General features: G+C 39.7%; 1 protein-coding gene across 4 annotated transcripts in view; it reads right to left on the bottom strand.

The window, feature by feature from the left end:
• LOC124720434 overlaps positions 1–18211 on the bottom strand; it is a 103952-nt gene extending 85741 nt beyond the window's left edge. For all 4 annotated transcript variants that reach the window (XM_047245787.1, XM_047245786.1, XM_047245785.1 and 1 more), the window contains exons 1-3: positions 18079–18211; positions 16580–16668; positions 4335–4397 (exon numbers count right to left, since the gene is read on the bottom strand). In XM_047245787.1, the coding sequence (XP_047101743.1) occupies positions 4335–4397; positions 16580–16651 (135 nt within the window). In that variant the 5' untranslated portion in view covers positions 16652–16668; positions 18079–18211. The remainder of the gene's footprint in view (positions 1–4334; positions 4398–16579; positions 16669–18078) is intronic.
• Between the last annotated feature and the right edge of the window lie 2566 nt (positions 18212–20777).

The raw sequence follows: 20777 nt of genomic DNA, 5'->3' as shown, positions 1-20777 counted from the left end.
AAGGGCAAGAATGATTATGGATGAAATTTGTGCAATAAATGAAAGCGCATGCTATTGGTGGTAACCCCCAAACAGTAGTGAAAGTAGGATTCTCAGACTCAATAATATTCTTATATTGCCAACATATAACTATACTTAAAATACTTTTTGCCACAAATAAGTAGGCAGTTATGCAAAAATTCATTTTCATTCCATATGTTTTGTGGGTTAGCTATGAATGTTGGACACCATCACAAGAGAAGGTACTTGTATAGTTTACAATGTATCTAATGTATCTTACTGTTTTCATGTAATTTAAAGCATAAAGTAATGACTAACTGCATAGCAGAAGTGCTGAGTCATTGAAAGGCACATCAACTTTGCTATCTTTCCCACAGATACTGCTTCAGACTATGGTCTCATTTTACAGGCTGACTACATTGTGGCTGCACTGTGGAGAAGCAGACTAAACAGTTTCACATGACCAGTAATTATGGGATCGATTTCCATTCTTCCAAATGAATTGATTTTTTTCAAGAGCCATCATACAGGATCACAAAATCATCCAAGAAGATTTTCGCACCAACTAGGATGTCTGTAGTTTTGCACGTATTTCCTGTGACTTTTCTTACAAACTGGAATGACCTTTGCCTGTTTCTATACATGTCCAAACCACTGTCCCAAAAATGAACAATTCGGATGGCAGAGAGGTGTCAGTTCAGCACCGTTTTTTGTGTAACTGAATCTGCTAACTACACTTTATGGTCATGTGACCTCTGGTGTGTTCATCATCTACTTTTGGAGTGCATTCCATATGGAATTATATGGATTATAACTCTGGACTTTACTGCTAAATGCTTCTGCCTTTTTCTAGAACTTGGTGGCTCAATGGGTAATTGTGGCACTACATATCCAAAGGTCCTTGATCAGTGAACGGCAGGCACTTTGTAACTAGTTGGGTAAATCAGTTCAGAGGTGGAAAGAGGGTAACAGCAAATGGTAGTCAGCAGGACTGTGTGTAATGAACTCCAGTGTTCAAAACCTCCAGGCTGATGACAGCTTCACCTCTAGTTTAATTTTATGTTTACCTTTCTTTCATGTATTCTCTTCTTGACACAAGCAGATGACCGATCGTTGGCTCTGTCAGATACGCCAGTTAACAACTTATTAGCCTTACAAACGGGCTTTCCAAACTTATAAAGCTTGAGAATGCATTTCACATGGAATCTGCAGCTTGCTTATCTTCTTTCTGGCTGCTGTGCATGTACGTTTGCATTAAAACTGTGCAAGCCACTAAACGGTGCATCGTGGATGGCATCTATTACCACGACGACAACAACAACAACAACAACAACAACAACTACTACTACTACTACTACTACTACTACTACTACTACTACTACTACTACTACTATTACTACTACTACTAGGCAATTCTATGGTGTTCTATATGTAGTGTCCCTTACAAATGAACCACAGTTTTCCCAATACAAAAAAAGTTGATCATTCCCCATCCTACTACCATCCTTACGTGCTTGTTCCACTTCATATCACTTTGCAATGTTATGGTTCAAATGGCTCTGAGCACTATGAGACTTAGCTTCTGAGGTCATCAGTCCCCTAGAACTTAGAACTACTTAAACCTAACTAACCTAAGGACATCACACACATCCATGCCCAAGGCAGGATCAGAACCTGCGACTGTAGCGGACGCACGGTTCCAGACTGTAGCACCTAGAACCGCTCGGCCAACCCGGCCGGCCCCTGCAATGTTATACCTAAACATTTTATTGACCAGACTGTCAATCTGTAGAGTACTGATGTTGTATTCTAACATTATGGGACTGTTTTTCCTACTCATCTGCATTTACTTGAATATTTCTACACCTGCCATTCATCACACCAAATGAAAAGTTTGTCCAAGTCATTTTGTATCCTCGTAGTCACTCAGTGATGACCCTTCCCCACACACAATGCCATTAGCAAACAGACACAGAATGCTGCTCATCAGATCATTTCATATATAGATATGGCACCATTCTCTGTGGCACTATTGATGATACTCTTGGCTCTGAGAAAACAGTCGCTGTTGAGATCAAAGTACTGGCCTCTGTTACTTGAGAGGTCTTTGCGCCATTCATATATCGGGGAACCTATTCCATATGCTCATACCTCTATTTAACGTATGCAGTGGTGCACTGTTCAAATGCTTCCCGGAAATATAGGGATGTGGAATCTAGCCTGTTTCCCATCATCCATGGTTCACAGTACGTAATTTTACAGAGGACCAAGATGAGTATTGCACAAAATCAATGCTGATTTGTGGATAGAAACTTTTCTGTCTCAAAGAAATTAATTATATTTGAACTGAGGATATGTTCAGGAACTCTGGAGCAAATAAGCATTATGATATTGTTCTGTAATTTTGCAGGTACGTTCTTTCACCATTCATATATACAGAAGCCACCTGAACTTTTTCCCAGCTGCCTGGGTCTTTGCACTAGGCGAGAGATTTGCAATAAATGCAAGCTAAGTATGAGGCCAATGCTGTAGAGTACTCTCTGGACAAATGATTTGTGATTCTGTTTGGACATGGCAACTACTATGTTTTCAACTCTTCCAGTTGTTTCTCTACTCCAGGGATCCTATTACTATGTTCCCAATACAGGAGTCTGTGTGACAGTGAAAGAACAATATGTTTGTATGATCCTCCTGCAAAAACTTGAAAACTCAATACAGAGAGGGGTTAGTGATCATCATCTGCTTTCCTCCAAGGCCACACCAGACTGGTCAGTGACTGCCTGGATAGAAGTCTTTGACCAGAAATGTCTCATGTTCTCTGTAAAATCTGTTGCTCATGTATGATGGTGGTAGTTGTATGCTTCACGCATAGATCTTTTTACAGACAGAAGAATTTCCATTAGCACTTGCCTGTCACCACTGTGCATACTATTTTGAACTGAGTGAACAACAGTCTGCTTCCTCAGTGTTTTCCGAATTCTGACATGAAACCACAGTGGGTCTTTTCTGTCTGTAATCCAGTTACTCACCACATACTTATTCAGTGTGTGATTTACAGTCCATTTAGTGTTTGTCCATCTTCCTCTATGTAAATCATATTGGAAGTAAATGACATTCTCATTGTTTGAATGGGATGCTAACAACTACTTACCTGCTCTTTCTAGCAAATCTATTCACCTAGCCTTCTTAAAGGATTCATTAACTTCATTTACCATCCAGACTGAGATTTTCACTCTGCAGCGGAGTGTGTGCTAATTTAAAACTTCATGTTAGATTAAAACTGTGTGCTGGACCGAGACTCAAACTCAGGACCTTTGCCTTTCGTGGGCAAGTGCTCTACCATCTGAGCTACCCAAACGTCACTCACGCCCCCTCCTCACAGCTTTACTTCTGCCAATACTTCGTCTCCTACCTTCCAAACTTTACAGAAGCTCTCCTGCGAACCTTGCAGTAGTAAAGCTATGAGGACGGGGTGTGAGTCATGCTTGGGTAGCTCAGATGGTAGAGCACTTGCCCGTGAAAGGCAAAGGTCCTGAGTTCGAGTCTCAGTCCAGCACACAGTTTTAATCTGCCAAGAAGTTTCATTTACCATTGTTGCTGTGCTGGCATCATGATCACTAGCCCCTCTCTCTACTAATACCATCTGTAAGGACAAGCCTGTTTATAGTTGCAGTGTTTCAACTATTTCAATTTTGTATGGGCTGTTAAACTAGCACCTTACGACAGTTTTCAGGAAACTGTTCAAAAGTACTTCACACGACTGCCTGTCCATACCACTTGCAATGTACGCACAGACATCTTAGTCTCTACTCAGTAGGTTAGGATCACCTACTTTTTCTGCATCACTTTGAGTAGATTTCTCTTGAATGATTCTGTAACTGTCACAGCAGTATCACATTGTGAATAAAAACATCCAATGCTGGAGTTCACATACACGGAACCATTAAGGGAACTACTCATTAAAACAGGAAATCATAGCCTGAGTCTTGGAACTTGGTACCAATTTTCATATGACTTCATCAATGCTATCTCATTTAATTTTTATTTGTGCTTATAACGTAAAGAAGCAATTCTACAAACACAAGCTAAACTACTTCACCTGCTCAAAGATAATATTTAAATCCATATGGGTAAAGTGTAACAAAATATTCTATTTTACCTGTTTCCTCGTTTCCAACCTGGAGCATACTGTAATACTGTAACACTGTCAACTTTACCCTAAAGTAAAAACAGGACTGCTAAAGTGGATACACACACAATTGATTACCATCTCCTTATTTTCACCACAGCTCAGCAAGATTACTTCCATGTAGTCACATAAATTCTAAAATTACCTTTTTATTCACGCCCTTCTCCAACTCTTCTTTTACATTCATGCTGCATGGGTAAACTTGGGCCTGTGGCAAAAATAACAAACTGTAATAAGTACTTTTAACAGTCACAGTCCTCCCATATTATATAAAATGTATCACACAGATAAACCCCAACCGTCACACTACTTTATAACTAAATAGTAGTTATTGTTAAGTGTTCTCTTTTGAGTTCAAAATTCTCAGTGATGAGTTCACTATGGTATAGTTCACTGGGAGGCAGCAAAAAATTGTAAGACTGATTAATAACAACGCCTTTGAAAATTCATTATGATCTTTCATTTCAGCCTTCTCCCTATGCTATTGTTTTCAATCATATTTTCTAGCTTGATTATCTACATATACATATAATGGTAGTGTAATCAAGTAAAATAACACAGCTACTACCTGAAACAATGACTTCAATGTTGTTCATAAAATCGATGATGTTCATATCAAATTACAATACAGTTTACACCAACTGTGTGAGGGAGCAGAAACTGGACTGTCAAGTACCACATCACTCATACTACTTTTATGATCAGAATCATAAAATGTCTAGAATAGTTACATCAAAACCTTGTTGCACTGAATGCTACCTTGGCACATTACTTAATACTATTCTAACTTCATGAATTCCTTTTGTTGGGACAAGCATGTTTCTAACAGTACAAAAAGAGAGAGTAAGCTACAGGCTACACCAGTCCTATTCTGTGGATCTGAACTATGGGTTTAGTTGCTTGATCTCAAAAGAAGACAAAGTTATGGAAAGATTATTTATGGAACAGCACCAGCATATCAAGACTGAAAAACCCATAATGTCAAAGGAAGTGCTGGAATGAGAACAAATGAAACAGTAATAGCATAGGAAGAAAATCATTAAACTGATATTGGGATCTGTTGAGGATGTTAGATAATTAGCAGCCAAAGAATAATTTTTTATTGGAAATCATCTTACTGATAGAAACTTAACTTTCAGAAAAAGCATATCGACAAAATAATGAAGCAAAATGGTGTACGCAAAGAAGATGCCTTGAAGAGAGATGCTGGGCAGAAGATAGAAAGAATACAGCAACATGTTATTAATTGACCTTCGTATTAATTAACTGCCTACAATAATACTAATATACTAGTACAAATAATGATGATTATGATTTCATTATTATTACTATCTGAGGCATGGCGAGCTACCTCTTTGAATTCCCATCCTGCAGCTGGTGATGTCACTTCTTTGGCTTGGAGCTCGTGGTGCCATGGGGCACGATAGAGCCACACAGGGTACGTCGACAGTATTTGCCAGTCAGCCAAAATTGACAGAATGGAGTGACTAATAGCCCTTCAAAAGTTCTGTCAAGTTAATAATTGCAGGCACAGGTGTTAACAAAAGACACTACATTGGTGTGGTCTTGGCTATCTGTATTTGCTATTTGTTGTTCTCTGTGGAAGTCACATTATGCAACAAGCTTTCTCATCTGAAAAACTGCCCGATTTCAGCTGTGTTGCATGACTTAATACCTTGTGACATTGCCTTGGAAGGGGTTAGGGTAATGTCTAGCAACTAGACAAGCTTGTTATTGCTATTCAATTCCCCATGTTCAGCAGTGGATTCGATGATTTGGTAATCCTGAATACTGTTTTAAGTGTGACCATGTTTAGCCTTAGACCGAATTTTTGATGAGAATCATCTGACGAATTGATCTACCCCACTATTGTGGCCGTGCAGTTGCATTAAGTGAGAATGACAGTGGAATTTAGATGCTCCTTAGCCTGCTCCAGTTTTCTACTGTTGTGGCACACTTTGATTGTTTTGGACTTGGACTCAGGGCATGCTTATCAAGCTGTGGCTCTTAACATTGCCTCTGTACATCAGCCTCTTGGAATTCACCACTGCCAGCTACCGATGGGCTGCCTTCACTCAAGTTACGTAAATCACTATTCGAAATTTGTACTAAAATTTTGTACATTTTGATTTTTGGGGGTTTGTTGGGTCGAGTGCCTTTGTTGTACATACTGTTGAGCACTGTTAGAATGGTCACATGCTGATCATCTCTATGTGAATCACACGTCACATTCAGATGTCATCCAGACTTGTGAAAATATAGGCTGTTGGTAAGTAACAGGCACATTTGATGCTCACAGACTGGAACAAGCAAAATGTGTAAAACCATCAAGTGTTACTGAGCACTGAATGTTTTTTGTGTTCGTTCACTGGCCATTTGTGAGGTGTAGAGTGAAAGAAATTTATACCACCTCAGGGCGAGTTGCTGATTACCAGATTTAATTGTTCAACTGTTTGTTATTTTAAAGTTGTCATGGAGTGACCTTTTCTCAAGGGTGTTCTTGAGCTGCTATGCATGCACATTCACATACTGAATCACTTCGGGATTTTCTACAGTATGCCTTAGAATTTTCACTGTGTCTGAAGCCAGTTATATCGATCTGTGCACGCTCATTCTCTTGTTAATTACTTAACTGCTCACTGGTGCAAGATTTAAAGAGACTTGCTCTGTCTGCCTGCCTGAAGGTAGCTCTAGAACTCAGTGCACCTGTTTACTTTATTAAATTATCTAGATGCACTTGGAGGTGTATTTTAAGAATTTCCTTTTTCTAGGGGTCCCGAGGCAGCTATAAATTGCTCTGTCTTCCAGTATAGCTATTTCGTTTTAACCTTTGAGATGAGTTAGGCTTCTGTGTTGTCTTAAAGAGACATCTGTTTCCAGATAATTATTTGTTCATTTGTTGAAGCATTTTCTCAGTTGCGGTTTGTGAAGATGGAAATTTTGAATCTAAAATCTAAGAACTGGTGTCAGACACAGCTTTTGTCTTTAACTATTGCCTTATTTAAATTGTCACTAAACTAAGGTGTGTAATGTCTTAAATTTGAAAGTTCGGAGTGTTGTTTGTAATCCTGCTAATGTATCTGACTTTAGTTATTTTTCTTAAATAAAAACATTTTAATAAACAATGGAGACTCATGTGAACCCCAATCCATCCAGTCCTTCCACTTAATTTCCCCTTTTCCTGCTGGATGTTTGGTTGGTAACAGAGGATGGTTATTTTCCTTGAAGTAAAGGGGGAAGGTGTCATACTGTCATTCACCATGAGGTGTGTGTGTGCAGGTATCCACTGCTGAACATGGGGTCCCACAACTGTCCCAGTTTGTCCTCACTGAAAAATCAACAGTTTATCTATGAATTAAAAGTTTGTCAGCTTCCATGTAAGGGCAGTGTTGCCAAACTTGTGGACCACCCCTTGGTGATTAGTACCAACTGCACCATGGAGGTATATGTTGCACTAGCTGCCTGAGCTCTGGCCATGACAATCTTGTGTCAGAATGTAGTATGTTTAGAAAGTAGTCAGCCCCATCATAAGCAAATACTTAAAATTCAGGCACAATTGATCCATTGGGATAATCACTTGTGCGGTATTGCACAACGTAATCTCTATTCTGAGCAGATTACATTAACTCTGCAGTTACAGACACAGCTGCCTTGATTTAGACAAATTAGGAGCAATAGGTGGTGAACAAGATTCTCCCACCAACATATAACTGCTGGAAGTAGTAGGAATGCTACGGAGACCTTTAAGGACCTCAGGAGAATTCATTTGGGAAATTACCGTACCAAATAATGTTACTGCTGCAAGCTATAATAGAACTTTCAATGTAGAATTTAAAGACAGGTGACATCCATCATATGGATCATGGTCAAATTAATGTTTCATGCTGACACTTTGGCCATCACTGACAATGTTGTTGTTCAGATGCTGTACCCCCTGTGTTAAGCCATGTTTTCAATCGAATTTTACATGAAAGTGCAACATCAAGGGAGTTGTAAAAATCAATTATTGGCCTGAAATTGTCACCTCGTATTAAGAGGCTACTCAGGCATAAACATTTTTGGCTATTGCAGTTTCCTCATGAACCTTTTCCTAGGTTCATAGATGAATGCATATGACCATTCCATCCCTGGAATTGCATGTCACAGAGACACAAATACTCAATAATATATTACAGAAAATGCAGCCACCGGACTGTTCATGGATTACCTTCACTAATAAATGCACATCTTTTACTGAATTAGAGGCTTTGGTGTCCGCTATTGAAGTCCGAGTTTCGCAGACCAGCAGTGATGGGGGTTTAAGTGTCATTATCAGGATGGGGATCGAAATTCCAAGCAATTTAAAAGGGGGCCACCCATAAGGAAAAAGTGTAGGATGTGTTTCCAGTGTAACAAAGAGGGGCATTTTGTATGGCGATGTCTGGTTACATGGAAGGAGAATCAAACAGCCGACATCACACAGAATAGAAGAGGCACGGTAGTGTTCTACTGCCCAAGGGCTGGATCTGTGCCAAGTCCGAGGTACGGGAACCCCTGCCTTGTCTTTGGGTACAACTTAACCAGGAACGAATGTGTGCCCCCCTCAACTCTGGTAGTTCAGTTTCTCATTTAGATTATCTGTGGCATTTGAAGTTCCGTCATACCTGTGAATTGCCTTGTTTGCATCTGTCCTCCCAATGTTGAGCTCTCACTGGGCACATGTTGCCTCTGGTTGGCAAAACTGAGTATTGGAAAATTTTCTTGGCCTGTGAAGTGGATAGTAACTAAAAATCTTTCAGTTAACTTAATTTTGCAGTGTGTTTTTATAAGTGGTAGTGGGTTTGTGCTAGTTTGTCAAGGCAGGGTTGTTTATTTTAAATTTAACCCAGATGAAACATTCACATTGTGCTCCTGTCAGGTTGCCACAGGAACTCATAGTGTGTTACCGCAATGTTTGCCATTTCAGCTCAGTCACCTTCATCCAGTAGAGGTGATGCTGGTATTGGAAGTTTTTGATCGGTTACCGCAGATGTTAACTAACAGATTGGACATCACCGATAAAATCCAGTACAATATTTGCCTTACAAATGACATTCAAGAGAGGTTTTCTCCATCAAAGATGAAATGTATATGTGCTTTGATTAATACTGTGTTGTTCAATGGGGTCATCAGGCCCTCAACTTCAGCCTATGCTTCTACCATATTCTCAGTACCTATGGGCAGCAGTGGGGGGTTTCATCCTGTTGTGGGTTATTGTGCAGTTAATGAGAACGTAGTTTTGGAATCTGTGCCACTTCCCAATCTGCATAATTCTTTTATGGTTCAGTCAGGCTCAGTATTTTGCTGTCCTGGATCTCAATCTCTCATATTATCAGATCATGTTAACAGAGGATTCCAAGTATATTACTGCCTGCTGTACAGATTGGAGCCTCCACAATTTTAACAGGGTGCCCTATGGTTTGTCAACAGGAGTTACCATTATGTCTTGCCTTCTAGATTGTGTTATGGGTGATTTCACATTCAAGTGTGTGTCTAATTACCTAGATGGCATGGTTGTTTACAGTTCTAGTCTGTCTGAACACCTGCAACATCTTGAGGCAGTTCTGGTTTACCAGAGGGAGGTGGGACTTAGTGTGAAACCATCTAAAATGACACTGGCACATAGGTTTCATCCTTGGGACATTTTAGTTTCACTGATTCGATTGAAATTGACCAGGAGCATACTAGTGATTTGCGAAAATTTCTAGCTCCTAGAAATAAGAAAGGTGTGGCACGGTACATAGGCATGACAAATTTGTTTTCGAAAGACTGTGCCGAATTTTATTAAATTAGTGGGGTGCCTTAACGATTTAAGAAATTTCATATGGGGTGAAAGTCATCCAGAATCTTCTGAAGCCATTAAGGTGGTGCTTAGTAACCCACTAGTATTAGACAAACCCAATTTTGAGGTCATGTTCTTCTACATCTACATCTACATTTATACTCCGCAAGCCACCCAACGGTGTGTGGCGGAGGGCACTTTACGTGCCACTGTCATTACCTCCCTTTCCTGTTCCAGTCGTGTATGGTTCGCGGGAAGAACGACTGTCTGAAAGCCTCTGTGCGCGCTCTAATCTCTCTAATTTTACATTCGTGATCTCCTCGGGAGGTATAAGTAGGGGGAAGCAATATATTCGATACCTCATCCAGAAACGCACCCTCTCGAAACCTGGCGAGCAAGCTACACCGCGATGCAGAGTGCCTCTCTTGCAGAGTCCGCCACTTGAGTTTGTTAAACATCTCCGTAACGCTATCACGGTTACCAAATAACCCTGTGACGAAACGCGCCGCTCTTCTTTGAATCTTCTCTATCTCCTCCGTCAACCCGTCTTCTTGCAGACAGACACCTAATTCTTCTGGAGTAGAAACTGGTAGCTGTCCTCCTGCAGGAACAGAATGGCAGGGGTGTTGCATGTTGATGCCCTATAGCAATGCACCGGAACACTTTCACCTGCGGAGATGAAATATTCTATGTATGAATGGGAAGCCTTGGCGGTTATGTTTGCCCTTAAGAAATTCAGATTTTATTTTGAACACAAGAAATTTTGTTTAGAGACTGACAATCAAGCTCTTAGTTAGGTTTTGGCTCACTATTTCCATAACACCCTCTTAGGCATTTATAAAACTGTTGTTAAGATCAGACAACACATCACCTGGTCCTCCCTGTATAAGCAAGACTGGAGGTTGGTGGGGTCAAGATCACTCAACATGTCACCTGGTCCTCCCTGAATAAGGCTGTCCAGAGTTTGGTGGAGGAGTGTGAGAGCTGTAAGGGAGCTGAGCCCAACCTGAATTCGCTCAAGGGGCTTTTAGAGTCTACCCGTTAGGAATGCCTGATGGATTAACTTTGTATGGATTATGTAGGTCCACTTCCTCGTGTGTGTGTGTGTGTGTGTGTGTGTGTGTGTGTGTTTTAGGCACCTACTAGTTATCATGGATGACTTTTCTCGTTTTTTTTTTTTTTTTTTTTTTTTTGACACATTCCGAGCAGAGAAATGACCATCCTGGTAGTTAGCCAGCATTTGTTATGAATTTTTTCTGTTTCCAGGCCACCGAGGATGCTTGATAGCTTCTGTTTCCCAGCTATTTGCGAGGTTCTGCTTTGACAATGAAATTAAACATGTGACCACAAATCCTTTTACCGGCATGCTTTGCTGACCAGGTGAACTGCAAGTTGAAGGCTGTGCTTATCTTTCACAACAAGGCTCACACAATGTGGCTCAATTTTATATTGAACACTGCACAACCCAAGTCTGAAAGTATTTACATTGAGTGTATGCATGTATGGAAGTGAAATATGGACGATAAATAGTTTAGACGAGAGGAGAACAGAAGCTTTCGAAACGTGGTGCTACAGAAGAATGTTGAAGATTAGATGGGTAGATTATGTGACTAACGAGGAGATACTGAATAGAATTGGGGAGAAGAGGAATTTGTGGCACAACTTAACTACAGGGTCGTGTACGAAATGTGTTACCAATTGTTTGTTTTACAATTTATGACGCACATTAAATACTCTGCTGGGATCTCTACAGCAGTACCAGCAGAGCTTGGAAAAACAAATGAGTTACGAAATGACATGTAATTCATGATACTGCCACTAGGAGACTTGTAACCAGCAATGGCTGACAATGGAAGACTGATGACACAGCAACGATCGGCAATTGTGTTACTTTTTCATGAAACGAAAAGCCTTGTTGTGACTCAGAGGCGTTTTCGACAACAGTTTAACACACGATGGGTCCCTTGCAAGAAGACCATTCACGGATTGTATGATAAATTTGTACAGGAAGGAACAGTATTGGATCCAAAGCGACCTCGGCCTAAGCCTGTTTGTTCGCCGGAGAATATTGAAGCAGTACGAGTTGCTGTACAGAGAAGTCCCGGGAAATTGTGTAGAAAGGCAGCAGTGCAACCGGAAATATCCAATCGCTCCATTCAATGCATTCTTAAAAGTGACCTCCACTTGTACCCATACAAGATGGCCTGTGCACAGAAGCTCACTGAAGAACACAAGCAGCAGAGACTACTGTTTGCTCAGTGGGTGGAGGATAGGGAAGAAACTCTCAACAACGTTTGGTTTTCAGATGAGGTGCATTTTCATTTAGACGGTGTGGTTAACAAATAAAATGCACGCTTTTGGGCCACTGAAAACCCACAAGTGCTTCATGAACGACATTATGCTCCGAGGATTACAGCGTGGGCAGCAATTTCCTGTCACAGACTTACTGGACCCTTTTTCTTTCAAGAAACTGAACACTGAACATTATTTGAGCATGCTTTGCAATAGATTCATTCCACACCTTCTTGCTACTGCCTTGGCCTCCAACATGCAAGATGGAGCAAGGCCACATACTGCAAACACTGTGTTGGAGTTTTTACACGAGCATTTCAACATGCAGATCATTTCACTCAGGTTGCCAGGTCACTTCAATGACGGACAAAATTGGCCCCCCAATAGTCCAGACCTCAATCCATGTGACTCTTTTCGTTGGGGGTACCTAAAGGAAAAAAATTTCCTGAAATGTCCATGTGATTTAATGGGGCTCAGAAGACTTATTCTTTATAGCTTGCAGTGAAATTACGGAAGACATGTGCCGTAGGGTACTCACTAACTTCAGTGTTCGTTTGAAGGAAGTTAGGAAACGAAATGGTGGACATACTGAGCATGTACTGAGTTAGATCAAATCTCCATGGACAGCTCTTCATTGTAGTATATGTTCCTTTCAGATTGTATTGACAATAAAGTTTATATTCAAAATCAAAATGGTAACATATTTCGTGCGCCACCCTGTAGAAGAAGGGACTGGTTGGTAGGACAGGTTCTGAGCCATCAAGGGATCATTGATTTAGTATCGGAGGGAAGGGTGGAGGGTGAAAATCAGAGGGAGACCAAGACACGAATACACTAAACAGATTCAGGAAGATGTGGGTTGCAGTAGTTACTCAGGGATGAAGAAGCTTGCACAGGATAGAGTAGCATGGAGAGCTGCATCAATCCAGTCTTGCCACTGAAGGGCACAACAACAACAGAAGGGGTGGATGTGCTTTGCAACCAGTTTACAATACTTCTTTTGTGACACAGTACCTCACACGAGCTCCACTGGACCCATGGGTGGCCACGTGGCTGTTTCCCAGAGTATAATGGAGGCCCCGACAGTACAGGAGTCAAGAGGCTGTTCCCTTGTGGGTGACAGAAATGCACCCTCCCAAAGGCACGATGAAGGTATCAGGATCCATCAGACCATGCAGTGCTCGGCCATTGTGCCAACATCCAGTGCCAATAGTTACATACCTATTTCAGATGTTGTCGATGTCACGGCGTGGGTCATCAGCGGCACAGACTCATCATTAGGAGTGTTTGGAGCATTGTGCATTCAGACACAATTGTACTCTGCCCAGCATTAATGTCTGATGTTAGTTACACCACAGTTTGTTGCCTGTCTTGTTTTAGCTGTCTGCCCAGCCTATGATGTCTACCGTCTGTGATGAGGAGTACTTGCCCAACCCCATAATGTCTGGCCATGGTCTCACCTTTGTTTTGCCATGTGTTGAAGACAACTGCCGCAGTACTACTTCAACACCCAGCAAGCTGTGCAGCTTCCAAAATGCTCATACCAAGCCTTCAGGCCATCAAAATCTGCTCTTGGTCAAACTCAGAATGTGCACATTTCCTATTTTACAACAAGACAAGATGCTCACTGATACTCCATGCAACGTGCGTGTGTCTGACTAGAAGACAAGGTGAGATGTTATTGCCTGGATGAGTTTATACTGATAGTAGATCAGTGATCATAATGTTTTGGCTGCTGTGTATATGGATTTAGTATTATGGCTTCCAAGTGGATGCTGGGCAATGCCAAGGGAACCATTCTGCAACATTTGAGGCAATTGTAAAATGCATCAATTTATTACAAGGGTGTGCCAGAAAATAATGCCTCCAAAATTTTGATTCTGTTCTTAATATCAGTTGTCATGCATATGACACTGTTGATGTTACCACTTTGCTGACACAGTATGCAGCACCCTCCTGATGAACAGTTCTGAACTGCAGGGTGTAACGTGTGTGTGTGTGTGTGTGTGTGTGTGTGTGTGTGTGTGTGTGTGTGTGTGTTATTTAACTGTGTCAGCACGTGAGAAAACCCTCAGACAACAGAGCACCAATTAAAATAGTTCATCCACATGTGGAGCACCCTCTCCTTCAGCATGACAATGCCAGACCATACACAACTGTTTTTTTTTTTTTTTTTTTGCACCTGCAACAGTCTGACGCCTTTGATTCATTATTATTGATCATCCTCCATACTGGCCCAGTTTGAGCCAATGAATTTTCAACTGTTTGCAAAACCTAAAGAACACCTTCAGGAACTCAACTTTGATAGTGATGAATTAGTGTGAGCGTAGGTGAGGCTGTGGGTCTGCCAACGAAATCAAGCATTCTACAGTGACGACACCAACAACCTGGTGTCTCACTGGGAGAAAGGTGTTCAGTGCCACGGTGACTGTGTTTGAAATAAATATACAAACATGAAGAATAAATACGTTAAATGTTAAGATTCTTTTAATTAAAATGCTTCAATAATTTCCGAATAAAAATTTTGTGTCATTACTTTCCCACATGTGCTCAAGCCCAAAATATATACCAATTAAAAATTAATGTTTAATTAATTTGGCAAAGAAGGTGGCTTTCATTTAATATAATGTCTACAGGCATCTCTTAAGGTCATAGGAAGTTCAGTCCCACTAACACAGCACACAATGTAAGAGAAGTCTTCTTGTACGTAAAAGTTACATTCTAGGCACCATTTGGATTTTTTGGTAAACATTAGGCTGTGCTACTGGTCAATTTGTTACCACATCCGTTACTTAGCTTTCACATATCAAGGCTTGGTCAGCTCACAGCCACACTGCCACCTTTGAACATAGGCTAGGCCTTGAGATGCACTATGAATCAGACTCCCACCACAACCAATATTTCAAGGGGGAAGTGGGTCTAGCACCACATTTTAACCTTGTAGCCTTTGAATAGTTCTCCAGTTTAGGTCCAAGGTCAATGACTCTTCAAATTGCTTTTCATTTACATGACGTGTGTTGTGCATACATATCATTCTGTATGCCAAACCATTATTACGTCAGCAGTGAAAGACAAAGACTGAACTATGTTGGGTCTAACCACTCTTTTACTGTATTTCATAAAATTTAGTGTATTTACTTTCCTACCGTTTCCTCAAAGTGATGGTTTAGGATTAGTGTTGTGATACTGCGTGTCAAATGAATTCAAGCTGATCACAAAGTTTGTATGAACTATAATGAAGCATTCATATATATTCAAATGCAAATACTGCAGTAATGCTATCACAGTACTGCTGCAGTTGCACCTAAGATGGATGTTGAAGCAGACTTGTTCAGCACAGACAGTACACAAGTAGTTTGTGAGATTGTGTCAGTACCCTCAATTCTGGTTGGCAGGATAAAAATACTAGTGGCACCAAGTGAAGTTATTTGCTGCTGATAGGTGAATACCCTACAAACGGTTGCACTGCATTAGATTTTAAGTGACATGTATATGTAAGATTATTTACACCAGCAACTTTAACATTGTGGCAGTTTCACAAACAATATGCATAACAATGTGCAGCAAATGCAGAAAGTGGTTATGAACAAACCTGTCAATATTTGATGTGTAACCCCATGGCTCCATCAAAACTTTGCTGCCAACATACAAATTCATTCTGCTGTGTAACAATTTATGCTTCCATGATGTGATATTTGTCTGAAATTTAACTTTACTGCTGACAGTTCCACTTACATATTGTTCACATATTCAAAGTAAACAAAATGTACTTCTCAGATTAGTGACCATGCAAGCGTCACTTCAAAATTATTTATAAACAATTTATTTTACATTATCAATAAATAAATTACAATTCTCATTTCATACCACAATACACTGCAATAATGGATTAACTGCAGCCATACCATTTATAAAATTTAATGGCACTGCTAAGATTCACTATAGTCATATTTATTCTTAAGTTGCACATTAAGGTTGTCATTTAAAAGAAGTGTATCAGAGCAGAATATACCCACTTTATGGCAACCACTTTATCAGTATAATTGGGTTGTGCATTAAAAAAGTTTTCCATGTTTACTAAACATTAAATTAAAACTCTTTCTCAGTTCTATGTGAGGTTTAATACGAGGCTTATTTCAATGTACTGTGCAAAATGCAGTATTTAAGACAAAGTTCATCAGTTTAGTAAACAGAATTATTCATGTTTCCAACTGTATGACATCAATTGTATGTATTCACACATCATACTGGACACAGAAATTAATGAAACACTTAAGAAATACAAGTAAGCCACTTACCATGAAGCATAACTCAGTTTGTACTTCATCCGTTCCCTCTTTTTTTATCCACATAGTTGGCTCCTGGTCCATGGCTTCAGTTCTACAGTCTGAAAAGAAAAAGCAATCAGATAAGAAAAGTACACGAGGTATAGCTCAAAGGCAGTATTTTCACTCATCTATTGCGTGAAGTAAATGGGTGATTACACAGGAAACAGATTCAAAGTGGCTGAGGAAAAGTGTGCTTAGTGATATAAACTCATTTACATTTCTCAGGTCATGAAGAGTGAACAATCGTAAAATAACTTCAGCGTTACAAACAATCAAAGCAGTCAATAAATTGCAGCAATATTACTTAATAACACCAAATATTTCATTCTACACTTGGTTCATTGTGTTAATTTCTGTGTGATAGGGACATCATGAAAATCAGGATGTATGGATTGTTTATCAGTGAATATGCATTTCCAACATAGGCACTACCCCGAAACTTCCTTCATCTGTATTATTTCACGGATGTATGCTCAATTTACAGTAAGCATCATCGTTTTAGAATCTGTACCTGCTATTAAAGATAACCATATACCTGTACCGTAGACAGCACACTGCAATGCGGTAGTTCTCATTCTTGATTACCATCAAGATTAAACGTTGGTTAGTATGTTCTTACAAAACTGATTTACTGAAACGACTTCATACTAACTGTAACTATGATGAATGATCTATTGAGTTTCGATTATATGTAATGCTTTATGTTAGACAAATTACAGTTAATCTGTATCTTGTATTTCGCCAGTTCGTAAATAATGTTACAGTACTCTAATACAGAACTCCATTAAAACCCACACACTACAACAAACTGGTATTAACACGATTCGACGAATACTAGCGACACGAGTAATCAAAGCACAGTGAAAACTAACAAAATGCAACAGAATTACAGCATTTCCTTTCATGCGAACATACTCAAAGCACGAAATGATGTAGAAACTGTGGGCACTTGAAATAGTGCTTACATTAGCCCTACAATCTAGAGCCGCTATATGTCTACATCACATCACAGAAAATTATCATCACAATCATTATTACTGCTAAGTAAGTCAACATAACCGTACTAACATAGCGAATGTTTGGATTTCACTGTCCGCCTTTTATCGTTAGTCACGAAGTACATGGAGATCACTGCAATGACGAACTGCTCCTGACAACACGTTACACTCTCAGCCGTTTCTTTTACGCGGATACACGTAGCGATTTTACCGGACAGGCCAAAAACAAGCACTAACAACTCGGGTATTTAGTTATTATGAACATAACCTGAAAAACTACAACATTCACACACCATCACAAAGCACACTAGGTGATGAATCTCATCCTTATGTACCCATTAAAAATTAAAACATAAAAAAGACAGCAGCCTCAAACATCAGTCGTCACAAGATATTCGCGAACTATTACACTCATTCATCAAACTCAAGTGTTACTGTGATACAAATTAAGTACCATGTTAATTTACTTACGAAACACATTTCTTCACTTATTCCTGCTTGCTGTTTATAAACGCTTATAAATTACCTGAAGAATGTCACACACAAATTTACATAACACTATGAGGTTGCAGCTGACTACACAGTAGACGTCAGACGCTACTCCAGCAGATGCATTAGCGTGAATCCGACATGCGCAGGAGGGGGTACTCCATGCTTCTTGTTGCTCGTTGGGACACCAGCTTACAGCAGAATTTTACGTCTTCTTCAGAGTGTTACGAGATATGTAATTAATTGTTTTTGCCGTATCTTCTATAGTTTTTACGTGCATTAGTTTCAGATAGACTTGATAAATTGAAGGTTTTAGTTTTTATTTGCGTCTGAATAGGAAAAGCGAAGTTTCTGTTAAGGACAGTTTCGCGTGTACGCAAACGTTGGTTTACATTCTTAAATTACATTGTTAAATGCGCGGCATTATCAATTAAGTCAGTGCACAGTAATCAGTATTTAAGTTTATTAGTGTCATTTAGACTCGATATATTCAAGATACCAGTTTTTATACATTTTATTATGTCATTTTTCGCCTGTACGTAAACGTTTGTTTACATTATAAATACGAAGGTTAATCAGTTTAAGTTAGTGTTGAATACTCAGTATTCACGTTTATTAGTGTCATTTAGCTTTGTTACATTGAAGGTAGCAGTTTTTACACGTTTTATTGGGAAAAGTCATACTGACAGTGAATTCTAAGCTCACTTGCATACGTTTGACCAGCGCAACCTGCGACCGTTAATAGTTCAGCAAACGTAAAATACGTGGTAAGTTCGTACGTACAGTTTAGGTAGCAGAAAGCCAATAGTCACCTCGCCGTCTGCTTAAATTCCTTAGCTGTTGTGGACATTAGTGATCGTGTACTGTAAGCCCATCGGTTCCTATAAAGTAGAGTTCGTATTTGTGCTTTACATTCTGAACTCTTACTGTTAGCTAATGGTTTCGTTTTGTACCTGCATCTGTCAGTGTACAATACTCAGTATTTAGGTTTATTTGTGTCATTTAGACTCTGTACAGTGAATGTAGCCGTTTTTATAGTTTTATTAGGTCATTTTCGCGTGTTTTTTCCTGTAGTATTTACCTGATAGCCCCTAGCAGCAAAATAAGCACCAGATCTAGCTTCTACCATAGATTTTTATTGTTTTTCATTGTTGAGTGCCCTTTCTGCCAACTAGAGTGTAGTTGTTTACCTTGGGTGGCAGTAGGTTTCCTTAAGTTTCTTATAGTAAATCGCATATTAGCTAGATGGATAGGGACTGTCTGTTGTGTGCAAATGCAGGAGGAGTTAGCCACAGTCCAAACGCAGCTTGAAGCTTTGTTGGCCACAGTCAACAGACTCCAGAGTGCCACCTTGAGGTGCGGTGGGGATGGGGTACCTGGGGACAGGCTCTGCAGCACTAGATGTGCTGGGGCGGGAGGGGGGGGGGGGAGGTCAGAACTTTGTGTCACTGAACCAACCTACACTAGTAACATAAAACTGTTTATTTGCTGACATTAATCATCAATGAGGAAAGTAGTCAAAAAACCTAACTCAAAAACTGCACAAAAAGACTGAAAGCATTACAGAAACACACACGTGGAAAAATATCCTAAGTGTAAAAACAAAATGAACTCCAAACACTGAAGAGATAGTCAACAGAAGCGTCCGATCCCACGCGTCGGCTTTGACCCGTGACGTAAGGGTGTGACGTCATGACGGCGCGGAGTTTGGTTTGAATGTGTCTGTCTCCAATTCTGTTTTTTGTCTTATTTTGTTTACTTTTCTGATCTGTTTGTTCTATCTCGTGAGATTTTTTTTTTAATTTAAAAACGCTTATTACTTATTTTAACTATCTGTTTCCTCCAATTTCTGTTTTAGTTTATTATATTTATCTTTCTGATCTGTTCGTTCTATCCCGTGAGATCTTTTTTTAAAAAAAGACAAAAAACACTAATCAGCTACTGAAGCATCTTTATCTTCTATGGGTTGCAGGGGTTACGACCCCTGGGGAGGTGGGTGGGTATTCATGCATGGCTGTCTTCACTTACACGTTGTAGCTACGCAAGGCGTCTAAATTTGTTTATATTTAGTTTGCCCCCCCCCACCCAAAACACCCCATTTCCCGTGCTTGTCCCGTTAGTGTCATTAGGCTTCGTGTTGAAAGTGTGTGTGTTTGTTTTTGTTTCCGCCATATTTGTGACGTCATGGGTCAAAGCAGACGGGCGGGATCGGACGCTTCCGTATTTCCCAAAAATGAAATAAAGGAGAAATTTATAAAAAGAAAATCTGAAATTAAATATAATGTGTCATTTCTTATTAATGTGCTCTATTTATATGTATACAGTCAATTGAATAAAGTTAAAAAAAAAAGTTTCAAGTCATGGCTGTAATACAAATTTTAATTAATTTCTTCCGCTTCTATCATTATCAAAGATAAAGCTCAGACTCATACACCTCAAGGAAACTTTAAATCCATCAGTTCATGAAATTAAAGAAAATGGTCTGTTTTATGCCAATTGTGCAATAAAATATGCAAAGCAATGAAATACAGGTGTATGAAGTATCTTCATTAATTTATGAATATTTCAATACCACAAACAGATGATCATTTATAATTTTTGTCTGTCTGATGGAGTGTATGCGGTACTTTCACTCCTGTGCACTTCACACATGTAAAACAGGCATGAAGGGACTTCAGACC

Source organism: Schistocerca piceifrons, chromosome 11 (assembly GCF_021461385.2).
Source record: "Schistocerca piceifrons isolate TAMUIC-IGC-003096 chromosome 11, iqSchPice1.1, whole genome shotgun sequence".
NCBI lineage: Eukaryota > Metazoa > Arthropoda > Insecta > Orthoptera > Acrididae > Schistocerca > Schistocerca piceifrons.
This window is presented reverse-complemented; position numbering and strand designations above follow the sequence as displayed.